Consider the following 19112-nt stretch of genomic DNA (forward strand, 5'->3'; position numbering starts at 1 on the left):
ATGGCGATTTTGAGGCCGCTTGCGTTGCCAAATCCTCTCAGAAAAGAGTTTGTAAAAGCATGAAGAACGTTCCAGCCCAGACGGAGGCGCGCGGAGGTATCGGGGTGGGGGGTGGGGGTATTGCTTTTTCCCCTTTTTGGTCTGAAATTCGGTGGACAATTGGGTGTAGATTTTAACCATCTCTGCCTGAAAATCTGATAAAAAGGGCATGGATCAAGAAACAATGTCTGAAAACGGCAGACTGATACTGAGATTGGTTATTAAAAACCAAATCTTGCGGTCGAAAGAACAAACGAATTCATAGGTTTAAAGTTACAATGACAGAATTAGGAAGGTTTAAAATTACAACAACAGAAAAGTAACAAGATCTACTTCATTTTCAACTTCTAGAAATTGCCTGTCAAGTTCACAGCCTAGAATGTATTTAAATGTTATCCACCCGAGATTGCGAGTAATAATACAACTATACTCAGTGATCATGATGAAGCTTTGCATCGAGACTTCCATTTAGCTTGTAGCTACACTGAATATTACAGAAACATAAGTTATGCTCGTTGGATCAAGGCAGAGATTTATCAAATACTTTATCGAGAGCCCCATATCTTACCCTCTGTGTTGTTCCTATCTATAAAATCCCAACAACACTTGTGCCATCTTTTGCGTGTACGCCGGGTGTACGTGGTTCAAATAGAAGCTTACACTTGAACTCGTCACACTGTTTGAAACCAATTGAAACCGGCTGGGAATGACAAGGCGTTGGCCAAGGACACAGCTCAGTATCGGTCTAGTGTTAGATTCTGTCCCCTTCGATTGGCAAACCTAACATCTTGGTGAGTTCGATTATGTTCGATTACCAAGCCCAATCCAAATTGACATTTCTGACACGGCATTCATGTAAAGGTTGCTTTTTTGTTGTTGCTCTTTTAAAAGGAAATTTGTAAATATTAGAGTGCAAGTTTATAAGTTCTATATTTTGGTTAGTTTTCTTAAAACCCTTATGCAGTACTGGCGAATTTAACGTGTTACTAAGGTTGTCCAGTCCAATCCAATTTTCCTTCTTCCCTCACCCCTCACCCCTCATCCCTCACCCCTCACTCCTCACCCCTCACCCCTACCCGCATTGATATTGTCAACGAAGATAAGATAAGATTGCTGTTGTTGATTTCGTTGTTGTGAAAGAAGGAGGAGATTGTGTCGATATGTACTTAGCCAACATCACTTCCCTTTCTCACAGGAATCTTCCTCCAGCAGCCCAACATTTCAAAGCTTTAGCTGCGTTTTGGCGATCGCAGAAAACAGCGGCAGCGCCGCTGGAGCAAAACGAAACCTTCCGTGACTCAGCAAAAACAGAAATCAAACATGGCAGCGGAGTGCGTCCATTCGAAGACATCCCTGGTCCAGCGAGAACCTTTAAGTCCATGGTGGAATTTTATCGTGAAAGCAAAGGCCTTACCAAAATATACAAACTTACCGAAGGCTTGTTCGCAAAATATGGTCCCATTTATAAGGAAAACACGTTGGGTCAAACACAAGTTCATGTCATGGATCCAGAAGATTTTGAGAAGGTTTTTCGAGAGGAGGGAAAATACCCACGCCGGCCGTTGATAGATGCTTGGGTAGAGCACCGCAAAAGGAGGAATCACTTTCCCGGCGTAGCAAAATGTGTGAGTAGTTCAACTACAGTAGTTAGATACACTCTGTTTTTTTTTTTTTTTGTGTTTTTTTTTTTTATATATATAAGACCCGGCCTGATCAATCGATGAAATCGGTAATCGATAACAATTAATCGATTGATATCGGAAATCGATGACCAATCGATGACCAAAAAACGTGTGTTTTTTCATTGACATCGTTTAAAATCGATTGCCATCGATTGTCATTGATTGTCATCGATTGTCATCGAAGATAGATCGAACGTCCGATTATGGAGGCTTGCATATTACGTCCCGGCCGCTTATAAGACAACGAACAACAACAACAACAGCAACAAGAATTTATTGGTTCATACATCAAATACAACAATTTCGTTTCTCAGAGGCCAAAGCGGTGCTACCAAATCCCGTTGGAAATCCCAAATCTCAGTTGCCCACAACCACGTGTTGTGTCTAGAACTTTTAGCGCGTTCCCGCGATATGATCTCCCCTCTTTTTTTGAGCAGCGAAACACTCACCAAGTTCAACAGAAAATGGGCATTCATGACACCCTTTAACTACAACGTTGTAGATAGTTATTAATAAATAACTTCAGACATATTGTACGGGTTTGGGTCACCAGTCACGTATACGGCCACGAGCGGAACTAAACTTACAAATTAAAAACAGTCATCTTAATTATCCAAGCTTGTGATTATCGATTGGTCATTGATTGACCGATATCAATCGATATCAATTAGCTAATTGCAGTCATCGATTGTTATCGATTGATCGATTGGATTTCCGATGATCGATTGTCATTGATTGATCAGGCCGGGAAGAGAACGTCCAATTTTGGAGCTGAGGCTGAACGTTCTTATATTTTTTTGCGATTTGGGGCTGAAAACGTTCTTAAGATGCTCTTATATTATATGATATACACTAGATGTGTTTCAGTAAATCAATGCAGATGTGACCAGGAAACTTATCAAAGTGTATTGCCTGCTGAGATATGGTATCAAGAACTGCTGATTGTGTCTTATCATTGTTAATGTTATACAAAACATGCCCTTAAGTATTTTGGTTAATTTCCATTTGTTACCTTGAATTTATATACAGATTAGCAAAATAAAAACGTTCTAAATCGACTCTCAGCCTGAGGAATGTTCTAATACGTTCTTAAAATTTTGGTTAATCTCAGCCTCGACATTCTTATAAAAAAGGTTCTTATAAAAACAACAGTGTAACCTAATTTTTTATATTAAAGTGTCATTGACAAATTCGGAATTAAAAAATATCACGAAAATTTGATGTCATTTCAAAACCCAAAAATGTTTGTCTGATAACAGAAACAAAAAATTAATTGTCTAGTTTTGTTATAAATTATCACCCCAGTGTAAAAAAACTGTCGCTTAGTGCCTCTGGCCAGAGACAGAGTTGGCCGGAATGGATTGAAACTAGAATGTTTTTCAAGTTTTCGTATATTTGTTTCCAAAATGCGCTAGAACAGAGTACAAGTTGTTCCTGTCAAGATTGAGTTGATTTCTCTCCTCTCGTTGTTCTAGAATTATTTTGTAGCAAAGTGAAGGTGTTAGTTCACCATTTTTAACAAAAGAGGTCAAAACCCCCATGATACTTCCCCTTCATTTAGAAGCCCTCCTCGCCTCGTTTAGCCGTTGTTTTTACCTTGTGGTTATCACAGCAATACCCATGGGAACAATATCAGCACATTCCTGTGGATGTTTGGGTTAGCTTTCGTTGATCTTCACCATTTCCACGGAAAAAAGTCAGACGAGTGTAATTTTGGGTGTCAGTAAAACGTGGGGTCGGGGTCGGGGTCTTCCTTTTTTTTTTCTTCTTCTTTTTTTTCTTTTTTTTTTTTTTTTTTCAACACCACAGGTCATTTGTGGGTCAAATAAGGATTAAAGCCAATATAAAAAAAGTTAAGTCTCTAAAGCTTACTAGCTTAGGATAGGTCATCGGTGACAACACTCGATGCAGTTCCGTATTCTGGCGGACATTGGTTCCGTGAATTGACTACCTTTTATTCTTCTAAGAAACGAAACGAGGCAAAAAAATACAAGGTACGAGACAATATATTTCCTTGAACTAACAAATTCTTGAACTAGAATGTGCATGATCTTACTATGAACACCCCCACGGTTTTCGACGCCATTTTGACGAGAAGGCGAACAGGCTTGAATTAACAGTGTTTGTATGGAAATCCGATGTCAAATAATTTTCATAAAACATTGCTGCTGAAAAATTCATGAATTGGAAACTTTTAGCACTAGGAAAAGGATTTTAGGAAAAAAAATTGGAGGGATGCAGCTGTGCCAGAAAGCATCCAGTCGTGTTTTGAACTTTCCATACATTTGTCTGTAAAGCGAACCAGCCGTGAACTGCTACTAAAAATAGCTCGCGGGAAAAAAATACAGGAAAATGTATGGAAACTTCAAAACCCGACTGGACGCTTTCTGGCACAGTTACATCCCTCCAATTTTTTTTCTTAAAATCCTTTTCCTAATGCCAAAAGTTTCCAATTCATGAATTTTTCAGCAGCAATGTTTTATGAAAATTATTTGACATCGGATTTCCATTTCAAGCCTGTTTGCCTACTCGTCAAAATGGCGTCGAAAACCGTGATATAGGCCTATTTACATGTCAGTTTTGATGTCGGCAATGAGATTTCAGAGTTCTCGTAGAAATTTCCTTCGGTATAAAACTATTAATATTTTTCGTTACATTCAGCACAAGTATTTCAAGAATAACAATTGTCTCTCAAGTATTTTGAATCTTTTTTTTTTTTGCCAGTTAATGCGTCTTTTTCGGAAAGATTTCCAGAGAAATGTTCTACATTCCATTCAAAATGCCGAGCTTTACAAAGGAATTCAAACGCATGTTTATTTCATTCTCGGAAATAATAGTCACGCGTGACATGGCTTGACTGTAACAAACGAGCACGATAATGGAAGGCGGCGGGGGTGTTCATAGTAAGTTCATGCACATTCTAATTCAATAATTTGTTAGTTCAAGGAAATATTTTGTCTCGTACCTTGTATTTTTTTGCCTCATTTCGTTTCTTAGAAGAATAAAAGGTAGTCAATTCAGGGAACCAATGTCCGCCAGACTTGTACGGAACTGCATCGAGTGTTGTCACCGATGACCTATCCTAAGCTAGTAACTCGCTTTAGAGACTTAACTTTTTTATATTGGCTTTAATCCTTATTTGACCCACAAATGACCTGTGATGTTGAAAAAAAAAAAAGAAAAAAAAAAAAGGAAAAAGAAAAAAAAAAAAGAAGACCCCAACCCTGACCCCACGTTTTACTGACACCCTGTAATTTTAGACTGTCAGATAATTTGTTGTTAATATTAGTATTAAGGTCAGCGCTCATGACAGAGGCTGGGGTGGTTTAACTCATTTAAATATTCTGTTGAAAGCTCTTGTTTGATATAATTGGAACCCGGTAGCGATTTGTTTGTCGTAAGCTGTCGGAAAATGGGTGTCTTAGAGGGAGACTTAGGGTGGGAGCTTCTTGAAATTTTTCATTGAAGGGTCTTGTCATTTGATTACCATCATCGGGTAGCTTGTGAATCGCTCCTGGATGTGAAGGGGTGATAATTTCTAAGGGTGTATTCTGTGTATGTCCCGTGCTGAAGATACGCCAAGATTTTTGAACTTCCACGCCAAGCGGCCCCCGAAGTGCCAACGCCAGGAAATGTTATGCCAACCACCTGTACATTCTAAATCCTACATGGGGAGAGAACTCCTGGATATTTTTGGACAAAAACAGTTCATTTGAACTGTGGAAGTTTTCAAAAGCCTACAAGTAGGTAATTTTTTGTCAGGCTTTAGATTATGAGATAATCTAAAGCCAAGCATTACCTCTGCCTTACACCGCTTTACGCCAATTAAAGACCATGAATGTGTGCCAGCAGTACGCCGAACGATTTGGAAAAACCCACGCCGAAGATCTTTGGCAAACCTACATACACTGTATATATAAAATGCAGCCTGGTCTATATTCACAAGCTAACAATTGAGTAGTTCTTTTGGTACCATAGCGTTGTTAGGAGTTAGGAATTGTTTTGTTTGACAATCAGATGCCGTGCTCATTAACATTCTGTGGTTGTGTTTAAGCTATATGTACAGTCAACCCTCGCCTTCTGGGTACCTCGCTATTATGGTCACACACTGTTTTAACAGCAGCTAAATCCCCGGCAAAAATAAATTACAGATGTTTGACTGATATAAATTCCTGCTATTATAGACTCTCGCTATTATTAGGACACTAACTCGTGGTCCAGAGGGTTAAGCCACAACATACACTGTACATGTAGGGAGTTGACTGTAAAAAAAGTAGTGCTTGATTTTAAGTAAGTGAACCATGGTGAATTTAATAACAAGGTTGTTAGCCCTTGTGCCTTGTTGTTAAATCAAGTTCACTTCTTTACAATAATTGTCTTAAGTGTTAGCCGGCCTCAGTGCTTAGCTGTTCTTTGCCGAAAGATAATTAATTGCCACACATTCAACTACATGTGCATGTATGATCCAAATGAAAAACAACAAATACAATACTCTCAAGAAGTGAGGATGATTCTGTAAAAATGTCTTTAGCCTTCTGAAAACTGACCACATGCATGCAGTAGTGGAGCTGATCCTGGGGGGGGGGGGGGGGTACTCCCTTATAAGAGGCTAATGGGGATGTGCCGCTGGTTGGGGTCGCATTTTCACGACTGGATTGACTAGAATGGGGTTGCATTTTCAGTAGAGTTACTAGGATGGGGTCGCACATTTTCGGATTTTTGGCGTAAGAAAAAATAAATAAATAGAAATTGACTTAGTTGGGATCGCGAAAATCACATTTTCCCAACAAGTGACTAAGATGGGGTCTATAACTGGCCACAAAAAAGACTATAATGGGGCAGGGGCTCTGAGAGGCCAGCAGCACATACCCAGCAAAACTGAACCCAAGTACCCCCCCCCCCCTTCCCTGGGGAGTTGATGCACAGTGGTGTAGTGGTAAAGATCTATTCAGTGTGGGAGGGTGAGTGGTTTCGCTGCTGTGCTATCCTACAAGTGTGTTCTTTGTAGAGGTCACATTAAATGAATTTATGGTGATTAGCTGGTTAGTCTAAGGTAACCCTTCTGAATTAAAGTTTACATTTATTGTCTGAATTTTAACATAGAGATGGAGAAGAGTGGCGAAGATTGAGACAAAGTATAGCTCCCAAAATTATGCGCCCAAAGACAGTGGAAGAAAACATTGAAAATTTCAATGCTGTGACACGGGATGCTATTGCAAGGTTAATTAAACTGAAGGAGACTTGTGGACCAGATGATCACATTCCTAACTTAGAGGATGAGCTGAGCAAGTTTTCCACAGAGAGTAAGTTTAATAACTCTGCAGTTATGTGGTTCATGTCCTTGTTGAATCCATAGAAATCATTCATTCAGTGTAGAAAACACCCTGCCCCTCAACCCTACTGGTGAGCTGGGCATCCCCATGTTTAGTCCGTGTTTAATACCGCACACACCCCCCCCCCCCCAGTCCACTCCTGCTTGAAGGAAGTCCTAATAAATAAATAAATAAATAAATAAATAAATAAATAAATAAATAAATAAATAAATAAATAAATAAATAAGTAAGTAAATAAATAAATAAATAAATTTATTTACTTATTCATACTTGATTGGATGGATTATAATTAATTAAGGATGGTGCTTACCGCCAGGGGGGGGGGGTACTCCCCTATATGGGCTTTACAGGGGCATTCTGCTGGACAGGGTATGGTTTTTCGGCCCCTTTGCCCTGAACAGGGTATATAATTTCAAGCGTATCTCTCCTGGACCCATCCTTGACAGGGTATGTTTGGCAATCCGGAATCAGAGACGTTTGTCTGTATTTATTTTAGTGAACAATGCTTCACGTAAATTAAGTTTCCACCTAAGGTTCACCGCTGTTAATGCAAAATTTTGGGATTTTTTGCCATCACTTCCAGGTAAGATATTATTTTATCAGTTGTGATTGGTGTTTGCGTTTCAATGCATGGAACATCAGGTCTGATATTGTGACAGTGGGCCTTTAAATGTAATTACTATTGCCAATAAACACTTGTGTTAAACAAGAGCTATATGTTGTACTTTGTCCTAAATAGGGTCTTAAAATAGAGGGTGTTGTCCTACACAGGGTAGCTATTTAAGGTTAATTTCATCCTAAACAGGTTTCAAACCTCCAGCGGCACCCTAGTACCCAAACACGGATCAGGTACTAATACAGAGGTATTTTTGCACCGTTTATGACTGTGCGGGAAAAGCAGATCTTAGAAAGGGCTATAAGAATCCAAAAAGAAAATTTTGGGTAGCCATGCATTTTTTGGAGATAATTATAAGCAACAACAATTCTAAAAAGCACTAAAATACAAGGTTATGTATCAGTATGGCATTTATTTCCCAAATTGAAGGTTAATTATCTCTGAAAAATGCATGGTTTCCCCTAATTTTCTTTATGGATACCAAGAGCATTTGCTAATTTCTGCTTTCGTCCACAGTTTTAAACCGCGCAAAAATATCCTTGTATTAGTAGGCACCACCCATAGGAAACCCGAGTATCTCGAGATGCGCAGAACAATTGCGCAGTAACAAAAGAAGGCACCATCTTTAATTAATTACTCAATTAGTCAAATGACTGATTAATTGATTTGATTAATTAATTAATTAATCAATCAATCAGTCAATTGACTAATTGAGTAATTAAGTGAGTGAGTGCAATGTTTGTGGTTCAGCCCTGGCTTGTTTCTGAAAACTATATATGATAGTTTGGCTTCAATCCCAGTTACAGATTTTGTTGGGATGTACAAAAGTTTACAAAAGCTTGCTGCCTTCGTGACAAACTTGTAATGAGAATCTTGGGGGGGGGGGGGGGGGCGGTTTGTGATTGCTAAAATCCTCGCGTTTCTACAGCCTATTGAAGTTTGACTTTCTTGACCCGCTGCCGCGTATTTAGGGACCTGGGTCGAGTTATGCCTTGTGACATCATCAAAGGAATAAACTCGAATTGTTTTGCAAGCACTTCCTTCGAAATTTGATGATGTCACAGCTCGTCAAAGCCGAGCGAGGCCCATTCTCTCTTTAGGCGCCGACGCAGTTCAAAGAAGCGCTAAATATTTCAAATTAGAAAATTCATGAAAAAGAAAAAAGAGAAAAAAGCTGTAGCAACAATTAATTTTTTCGCACAAATGATCAGGCCAATAAGGAGGATATGTTGAGCGAAAAAAAATTGGAGGGTTAGTTACAATTTAAGAGTGTGTGTTTGTGGTAAGTGGGGAGGTTGTGATTCATAACCGTTCAAAATGGGTTGTACATGAGGGACTAAAATAGCAGTCTTAAACAGAAAAAAATTATGATTTTTTTTTGTTTTTGTTTGTTTAATTGCTTCAGATATAGGCACAGTAGCATTTGATGCTCGACTGGGGCTGTATGAAGATCCTCCGCCACAAGAAGCTCTGAAATTCATTGATGCAGCCCGAGATTTTTTTACGTACTCCAAGACGCTGGTATTTAGCATACCAAGCAATATGGTGCGACGTTATATCGATACACCAACACTTAAGAAGTTCTTCAAGGCTGCTGACGACGTCATAGAGATTGGGCAAGGCTTTGTTGACAAGAAAATGAAGGAAATAAAAGAAATGGCAGAAAAGGATAAAGAACCCTCTGGCGGCACTCAAGGTACATGTAATCGCACAATGAATGTACAATTTATTTTTAAGATGTCTTTAAAACTATCGCCTATCATAACTTAAAAATTATCCGTTTCTCCTTGTGTATTAAACCAAAAAGCTTGTGAATGAATCTCTGTGTTAGTGAAATTGTCCAAAACGTGGGCATTATAACGTAGGTGGTGGAAGGGGGAGGGGGGGGGGGGGTGGGGTGGAAGTAAAATCTAGTATTCGTAGTCACTACTCGTACTGCAATCTGAAGGTCTCTAATTGTCAGTACTAATGCTACTTCTGAAACATAGGTAATTATGGTGTAAGCGTATCACGGGGAATTAACTGAGAGATCAACTGAGATTGTAGTAACGCAACTTTGTATTCTAAACTGTAGGAAGGAAAGACATGACAATACTCGCTTGTACTCGATAAACGCGCGCGAAGAGTTCTCTGTTCTCCTTTTGTCACGTGACCTTGTTTATGTGTCCCATGATCCACTACAATGGGAGGCGGGGGCAATCGCCATGTCAAATCAAAGCAAAATTTAAGAACTTTAGTTATCCACGGCTATCTCATCAGTTACATTAAGTATACTATGTGTAGTCAGCTGTATGGCGCTAATTGCTTCTCCTGTCCTTGTGGGAACACAACGTTTGGTGTCTGACTGTCTGCGATTTGTTGGACGGAGTGGTAAATGGTAATCACCCAAGGCATTTTATGCACTGGACTATTTAAGGACACCTGTAACTTTAAAGGGGCACAGTCACAGAGATTCCTTTGTGTTTTGGCAAAGACTGCTCAATTATTTGACAAGGTAGATTTTTTTCTAACATCAAATTGCTCTTAGAGCACTGAGAACATAACACTAAGGGAACTGGTCATAACAAGTTGGTTCGAAGAGGACCCACTTTGTCTGGGGTGGGAGGGTTATCGAAGACACCACCTACCTCGTGAACATTACCAACAAACTTCTATTGGCTCTAAAATTTGAGTTGACACAGAATTATTCAGCTAGCAAGAGTCAGCATTGCTAGATATAAAGAAGAAAAGCGAGGTTTGAATCTCATTGTCATTTTTTGCTGCTGGATAGAGGGGTAGCTATGCAATAAAGACACCATCTTTTGAGGTTGAGGAAAGGAATGCAGGCAGAGACCACCATCTATTTTGTGGTTTGGTGGGTTCTGTTCGAGTATAGTAGTTTTGACCACTTCCCTAAGGGATTTTTCCTGGGAAGACCAAACTATCAACAGTTTTTTTAGCGATTTTTCCAAAATATACAGTAAAATCTTGAAAAAATTGGCCAATTTTTCACGTTGCGATCCATTTCAATCCTGGCCATCTGCAGCCGAAGATCAGTAATAAATACTAGTTTCTGTGCACTAGAAGGGTAATTGTTAACATTTTTTAACTTTTCCGTCCATACCGATATGAATAGGCCTTATCACGGTTTTCGACGCCATTTTGACGAGTGGGCAAACAGGCTTGAAATAACAGTGTTTGTATGGAAATTCGATGTCGAATAATTTCCATAAAACATCGCTCCTGAAAAATTCATGAATTGAAAACTTTTGGCACTTGGAAAAGGAGTTAAAGAAAAAAATTGGAGGGATGTAGCAGTGCCAGAAAGCGTCCAGTCGTGTTTTTAACTTTCCATACATTTCCCTGTATTTTTTTTCCCGCGAACTATTTTTAGTAGCAGTTCACGGCTGGTTCGCTTTACAGACAAATGTATGGAAAGTTCAAAACACGACTGGACGCTTTCTGGCACAGCTACATCGCTCCAATTTTTTTCTTAAAATCCTTTTCCTAGTGCCAAAAGTTTCCAATTCATGAATTTTTCAGACGTGATGTTTTATGAGAAATATTTGACATCGGATTTCCATACAAACACTGTTATTTCAAGCCTGTTTGCCTACTCGTCAACATGGCGTCGAAAACCGTGATAAGGCCTATTTTGGTTGTTCAAAGTAACACTAAATAAAGGTTGCAGTTGTCCCTTTTAATAACTGTGTATTTTTTGTACACTATGCCACGGAAGGTATTAGCTCAAATTAATCGTTTGTCTCACGATTGTGTCACATACATGTAGGTCGTGGATCGCGACGTTTCGACCGCTAAAGTGCTGGGCCGGGTTTTTCGGAAGCCTATTAACGCAAATCCACGGTTAAAAGTTAACCCAGGTTTTCATCTCGCTCATTAAAAATGATTGTAAAGGCTCATTTTGAGCTAATGGTAAAGAAAAGTCTAAGGCAAAACTAAGGCACAAAAATCTTTTGGACGAATCCTTATGGATTAGTAATTTTTTTAGAATCAAAGTTCACGTTAACCCAGGATTAGCTTAATTGGGCTTTGAACAACTGGGCCCTGGTCTTCACAAGGCGATGATGTTGACTGGCTGTGTATCATTGTAAGTAGAACTATGGTTGATGGTGATTGGCGAGACTGAAGCGAGGATAAAAATGCACGAACGACGGTGCTACTTGCGGACACCTCGCTATTACGAACGCCCCGATACCTGATACGGACAGCAGCTAAATTCCCGGCAAAATACATTACAGAGATTTGACTGAAATAAATTCCCGCTATTACGGACTCTCGCTAGCTCGCGGTCCTGAGGGTGTGTCCGCAGTAAATGGAGTTGACTGTACATTGATAAGCCACATACGGCCAGTCAACACCAAAGCATGATGAAGGCCATCAGTTTTCAGTCAAAATGCCGCGATCCATACGTATGTGACCCAATTGTGAGACAAATGCTCTAATCTATGTTTGATTCTCGAATGTGTCTTTTAGGGGTGTCATTGTTGACCTATTTACTCGCAAAGGAAGACCTGACCCCGGAGGAAGTCAATGGTCACGCTATTGATGTGGTGTTAGGTGGAGTTGATACGGTAAGTTTAACTGCTGGACTCAGTGTAGTTTTTGTCCGATTAATTGCTGGCTTACTCTTGAAAACGTTCTTGCCAAATTTCTTTCAGTCATCTTGTAGCGCCTAGAATACAACGCAGAATGCATAGGGAGTTCAACAGGAACAGCAGTGATGGTTATATATACATTTTTATACCTCGCCAGTACATTAAGCCAGATTTTTTTCCAACGTGTTTGTAAAGGGAACAATACGGCGAATGAGGCAAGTGTATTTCGGTAAGACTGAGTCTATTCGGGAAACCCGGTAATGACCTCCGATTGTGACATTCTTGTCTCTTGTACTTTACCCAAGAATGTACATGTACATGTGATAATGTTAACTACAAAGGCAAATTGTCCAACTTCCGACCGGGCATAAGTACGTGGTAGGGAATTTTCGGTAAAACATATACTTCACTGGCAGTGTTGATCTTTATTCTCTATCATAGACCGCAAACACTCTTTTGTGGCTGTTGTATCATGTGGCAAGACTTCCTTACATCCAAGAAAAAATTTATCAAGAAGTCAAAGAGGTGGTAGGACAAGAAGAAGACATCACAGCTAAACATGTTGGAAAGCTGTCCTATCTAAAGGCTTGCTCAAAGGAGTCAACGAGGTGATTTTCGATGCTCTTATGAAAGACAATTAACAATTATTCCTCAAGCGCATTGGATATGAAATGATAGATAGCCTACTCGGTGCTAAGCGCCTCGTTGGCTGTAGTTAAATTTTAATTTAAAAATGTATCTTTTTCTCCCTAAAGGATGACCCCTGTTGTTCCAATGACTACTCGGATATTAGATCAAGATATTGTGCTATCAGGATACAACGTTCCTGCACAGGCAAGTGTTATCAAAGCCATGCTCACTTGATATTTATGTACAGAAAGCATGCATACTAACTTGTGTTCCATGAATCTCCTTTTCTGTTGTCCTTCTCGTTCCAGGCAGGCAGCAGGGAAGGTAAACAGGCCACTTTTAAAGCAATACCTCTTTCTCAGTGATAGAGTTTGGTTATGGGAGGCATTTGATGGACTGTTTTGTATGTCTGTCGTTTGCGATTAGTTTCGAGAGACTAAAGATAAAGATAGTTTATTAAAAATTTTACATCGCAGTCTACTAAGGCTAAATTGTGTAAAATGCTCAATGTATAAATACAGTACCTCTTATGAACCAAGTTTGAGGTCCGCACTGTAAATTACGGACCGATTTTTCCTGTTGATTTATGCCCTAAGCGCTTGGGCCATAAATCAACGGGAAAAAACGAGGATCCGTGACTTATACTGTCATTTTTTTCCACTTACAAATAACGTGTAGTTCTTGTTGTATTTTTCGGCCATATCGTGACTCATTTCGTAGCTATATTAACCTGCTAGCTCTCGTCTCTTTTTGAAGACATTGAGGCCAGCGACATGAACTCGGCGAGACTAAAACGAGCGAAGAACTAGACGAGCTTCCCCTAGGCTCGCTCGCTCCAACTCCGGTTTTTCACTTGCCACGTGCATTCTATAACGAACGAGGTAATCCAGTCTTTTGAACAACAAGAACCAAATTTCCAATGCAACTCAAATCTCTTGATTCTTTTTAATCTTTCATTTTACTTACTTGCTCAATTACTCTACAATAGCACGATACATTTTAAAATTAAATTTGTAATGTTTAAGTTTTCTTTTTGCAGACTCCCGTTGTTTTAGAACATTACTGCACGTCACTTTCGGAAAAGTACTTCAAGGACCCTTTGGAGTTTAAACCTGAGCGATGGCTGAGAGAAAGCAGAGACGAAAACCACGCTTTTAAAAGTCTGCCGTTTGGATTCGGAGCCCGTATGTGCGTCGGTAAGAAAAGAGATTCATTTTAAAAGGCTGTTCCGTTTGTGTTGTACGATTTCTTTGCAATTTTCGTTGTTCAGTTCAGTTCAGTTTACACAAGAACGCACATTACGTGAGCACCAGGATGAACTGCCTCTTAACAAGATATCTTACAAATATCTGTCCATCTTTTTTTTGTTTTGACATAGGTTCATTATCCTCTAAGGTAGTACATTACTAATTAACCTCATAGCCAAGAGTCTACAGTTGGTTGGTCAGAGTTTTGTTTGCCTCTTTTATAATAGGAGACTCTTACTGCTAAATAGTATTTGGTCAGTCACATCCATGACTCGTAGCTTCGTAATGGGAAGTGCCCTTTCTAGATGACTTCACTCTTTGTGTAAGAGAAAGGCAGCCAGCCAGTCATTCGGTGGGTCAGTCGGTCGGTCGGTCAGTCAGAGAGTCAGCAAGTCAATCCGTGTGTCTGTAACAGACAGTCACAAACTCATTGTGTCAGACTCGGTCAGCAGGTCCTTCAGTCAGTCAGGTAGGCAGGCCATTTAGTCATTCACTCACTGTAATTCAGTCAGTCAGTCATGATCAGTCAGTCAGTCAGTCAGTCAGCCAGTCAGTCAGTCAGTCAGTCAGTCAGTCAGTCAGTCAGTCAGTCAGTCAGCCAGTCAGTCCTTTAGTCAGTCACTCACTCTTTAATTCAGTCAGGCTGTCAGTCATTCAGTCATCCCCCATCCTCACTTTCAACGATCGTCAATGGACGAGCACGACTTTGACATTTACTCGCTGCTCGTGAAGTTTTACAACAATTGTAGCACAGCCGATAATCCATGAAACAATTCCCACGAGCCTAAGGTTTCGAAAACATTTCAATTGTCTCTGTAATGACCTTTCTCCCAATTTATGGAAGTAGGTGCTCTCCAGTGCCCTAATTCTTGCACCTGTTTTAACTTCCAGCGTGAACCAGTACTTCTTTCACATCCCAATCTTCCCAATTTTTGTCAGTATAGAAGTCAGTCTAGATCAATGAGTCATTGAGAAGATATGTTAATTTTTAGTATTCTATCTGTCAGGCAGGCAATCCGTTAATTCATCACTTCAGTCATTTGACCATTAGCGAGTCAGGCAATCAGTCAGCCAGTCTAATCAGTCCATTCCGCTGTAACTGCAATCTACCGTAGAGCACCTAGCATCGATAGGGAAGCTTCACTGTATTATTTTCACAGTGTGTCAAAATGTTTCACACAGGTCGCCGGGTAGCGGAATTGGAAATTTACATGTTCTTGTGCAAGGTTAGCTATGCTGTTTTCTTTAAAACTTTTTTTTTCCTTTGAAAGGAAAAGTTCAAAACAAAATTACGTTACGAAGCATGATATTTTTTGCTTTCTTGTAGTTACTTCAGAGGTTTCGCATTGAATATGAGGGCGAGCCATTGGAATTATACCAAAGGCTGATTTGTGTTCCTGATAAACCAGTTAAGATCAAGTTGGTCGATCGCCTTTGAATTCCAGCATGCATGTCAGGAGGAGGATAGAAGCCGCAACTTAAGTACAGAGAAGATGATTACAGTAACAAGCACTTCACTTAGGCCTCATCCACACTACTGCGTTTTCGTTTAAAAAAGCATACTTTTTGATACATTTTCGCCTATCATCCACACTAAAACGCCCGAAAACGCCGAGGAAACCGGATACTTTCGAAAACGGTTTCAAAAGATGAGACGTTTGAAAACGCATCGTTTTGAAAACTTTCCGTTTCTAGTGTGGCCGGGTGAAAACGGAGACTTTTGAAAACGGTGACGTAAAAAGCGTCGCATGCCGTCGGTTCCAGTCCAAATCGGAGCATCTATCCAAAATGGCGGATGGTCTTGTGATGTTAACACATGCGCAATCCCAGGTCCCAGTCGTTTTGATCGTTTTCAAGCGTTTTAGTGTGGATAAGTGACAACGATACGAAAACGCTAGTGTGAATGACAATATTTTGCTTCGTTTTCGTGGAGATGAAAACGGGGACTTTTGAAAACGCATTAGTAAATGATAATAATGATGATGATGATGATGATGATGCTGATGATGATAATAATAGTGAAAATAAGCTTCTCTTGGTGCACCTCCCAGCTAGCTGAGAGTTGCGGTTATTCAGCCACCGAACCCAATCGATTAACTAAGCACGCATACAATCGGCTTCAGATTCGCCAGAGTAGTAATTTGCCGCCCGTAAACGAAGCGTACGTGTTACAGGGAAATTACATAAAGTAGAATTAAACTAGAAATTGATCGAAAATAGTGTAATCGGATCCAAACAATGTTGTAGTGTTCAGTGGTGTTATGGGAAAATTATATGGAATAGAATTAAACTAAAAATCGGTCGAAAAAGTGTAATCACGTTGCAACAATTGAGTGCTTAAGTATACTGTCTATTGTTAACACAATAGGCTGTTTGCTCATCGGTTCTTTTTATACGCATATTTTGTCTTGCTTTGATTTTTGTTTGATTTGAAATATTGCTGAACTCTATTTGTTTAACTGAGATTCGGTAATTCTCAATACCTAGGCTTTGTTAAATTAATTCTGTAGTTGCAGCAGACCTCCGGTATTTATCACCACACAGTGGAACAGAGAGTCTGACTCTCGTAGTTTTTTATACGTACCTATATAATCGAACATTATAGAACAGACGTTCATAATTTTTTGTAACTGCGTTTTTAGCTGCTGTTTGTATCTCAGTCTGTTTCGATAAGATGAGTTACAATAGAGTAAGAGCTTTTCCAGTTTGATTCGCAACAAATGCACAGGCGTCGACTATGGCGGCCATGAATTTTAGTGCTCCGTAAGCCATTTTGTATTGATCGCCTTTGTGTTCAATTTCTTTGTTTAACTTTAGAAAGGATATATAAACCAGCTGTTGGAATCATTTTAAGTTATGATGTACAATATGATGTCGCCCTCTCACTTTCCGGCCTTACTAATGGGCCCGTTCGTTCGAAAGCCGATTAACACTTATCCACGATTAAAAGTTAATCGAGGTTTTTATCTCGCATGTTTAATATGTTTCTTAAGAAAAGTCTAAGTCAAAACTAAGGGACAAGAATTTTTAATTTTGAAGAATCTTTCTTGATTAGTAATTAAACTCAAACATAAGTTTACGTTAATCCAGGATGAACGTAATCGAGCTTTGAACAACTGGGCCCAGGAGAGAAGGACAGAACTATGTAAAAAAAAAAAAAGAATTTTTTAGCAACATCTTAACCTGCTCTTCTCACAGCTTGTACCACCTCTTACCATTTAATGAGTGCCAAGATCATGTCAACTGAAGAAACAAAAGACATCTTAGAGTAGCACCATGTAAAACGAAACGTTTAGAGACACGTTCATCAACGAATGCGCAAGCACATTTAAATTATAAGTCTTGATAGGTTTTCAATTATATCAATGCCATATTAGTACTAGTATTATTGTTTGTAAATAAATAAGATATGTCATTTTTTAATGGTAGATTATTGTTTTACTTTTATTGGCAATTTTTTGTTAGCAATTCAGTTTTATACTGTCATTGAGGTATTAATAAACCATCTATCTCTCAATTATTCCTTTTGTTGTGAAACTGTTTTGAATAGCCCCGCTAGTCACAAAATAATATACCTTGCTTGTAATTCTTAAGTTGATTTTGCGAGTTTATTTATTTTCCAATGCAACTTGCCCCTCATACTTGAGGATTATTGGTTGCGGGGTCAGCAGGTGTTGGTACAAGTGTTTTAAGTAATGTTTACAACATGAGCAGCAGTGTTCTCAGGATTTAAAACCACGAGATGCAGCCGAATGACTTTAGACCGGAAAAAACACGTGCTGCGAGTTTTTTGAACGGCTTCAAAAAACATTCCTGGAAAAGCGTGTGTCAAGAGAGTTCATAACAAAGATGCTTTTGTGAACGTTGGAAATTAGTATACGAGAAAAACATTAAACCCCGCATACTAATAAGGAGGAGGTTTTATCGGGTTTTAAAACCTCTGCACATGATGTTTTATCGACCATTGATTAGTCAATGGGCTTACGAATTATTAATGAGTTTTTGAAAAGTAGGTTAAACACGTTTATGGTACACTGAGGATATTAACTATTTGAAGTTTTCCAGCGTAGAAGAAACAGTTAAAAGAAGTGGGGTGGATTTTTCCATTGAGATATTGTTTTGGGGTAGAAAGAGAGACGGTTGGAAGCAGAGGTTGTTGATAGTGGAATGAATTTAGGGTAGGGGACACTTTGTGATGTCTATCATACAGTTCATACATCTCATTAGCGTGAATTTCTGGTGGTTCTGTGCTTTGTTGGTCTAACCTGGGCCTGGAGAAATCTCCAGCCCAGGTGGTCCATCATGGAGACGCTTGAGGTGTTGTGGTATCGCTTCAGGGTCTATCTTGCAGCTCGGCGCTGCACCATTTCGACCTTGTGTGAGCCGTTGTTCTCAACTCCAGGCCCAGGATCCCATATGGTGGAACCACATTCCAGTTGTGGTCTGACAAACTGACCTATATAGGCATTTTCCGGTAACGTAGACGTTTTGAATAAGATTCCATATCCTTGAGTTCGATCGTCTATCACGAGGAATGGGACCAAGTTGTAAGTTTCGGAATTCCTCGGAAACGGTTTCCGAAGCAAAACTCGGTCCCAATCCTCACGTTAGTCGACCGTGCTTAATAGCCGCCGCAGGAAGGGTTTTGAACCTGCGGCCGCCGAAGGCTTGTAGATTCCATGGCATCATGCCTGACAAAAGAATATCCGGAGTTAATTAATGGATGGATATGCGAAGGTTTAGGGAAGAAACAGCAAAGAGATGCGAACACCAAATTATCACTGACGATCCTTACGATTGATTCGTCGGTAGACTTTCGGTTTATAGTCTTAAAACCTGTCAATTTTCGTAGCATTGGGAGTTGCTTCTCCACATGTAACAGAAGCTTAAAATTTTGGTGAGTTCAGCATGCATTTTATAAGACGATTTTATACATCTGATCTTATTTAAGCAGGCATAGCTTTGACTAA

At 39.6% G+C, this 19112-nt stretch overlaps 1 protein-coding gene across 1 annotated transcript; it reads left to right on the top strand.

Annotated features, from left to right (window-relative positions):
* Window positions 1-903: 903 nt before the first annotated feature.
* On the top strand, window positions 904-17662 carry LOC146463232 (cytochrome P450 27C1-like). Its single transcript, XM_085084877.1, has 9 exons — window positions 904-1671; window positions 6833-7024; window positions 9076-9366; window positions 12144-12241; window positions 12707-12873; window positions 13021-13099; window positions 13935-14091; window positions 15325-15368; window positions 15470-17662. The coding sequence occupies exons 1-9, from the start codon at window positions 1200-1202 to the stop codon at window positions 15578-15580; spliced, it is 1611 nt and encodes a 536-aa protein (XP_084941003.1). The 5' UTR covers window positions 904-1199; the 3' UTR covers window positions 15581-17662.
* The last annotated feature ends 1450 nt before the right edge of the window (window positions 17663-19112 follow it).

Source organism: Pavona decussata, unplaced genomic scaffold, assembly GCF_977016875.1.
Source record: "Pavona decussata unplaced genomic scaffold, jaPavDecu1.1 SCAFFOLD_180, whole genome shotgun sequence".
In the NCBI taxonomy this organism is placed as follows: Eukaryota; Metazoa; Cnidaria; class Anthozoa; order Scleractinia; family Agariciidae; genus Pavona; species Pavona decussata.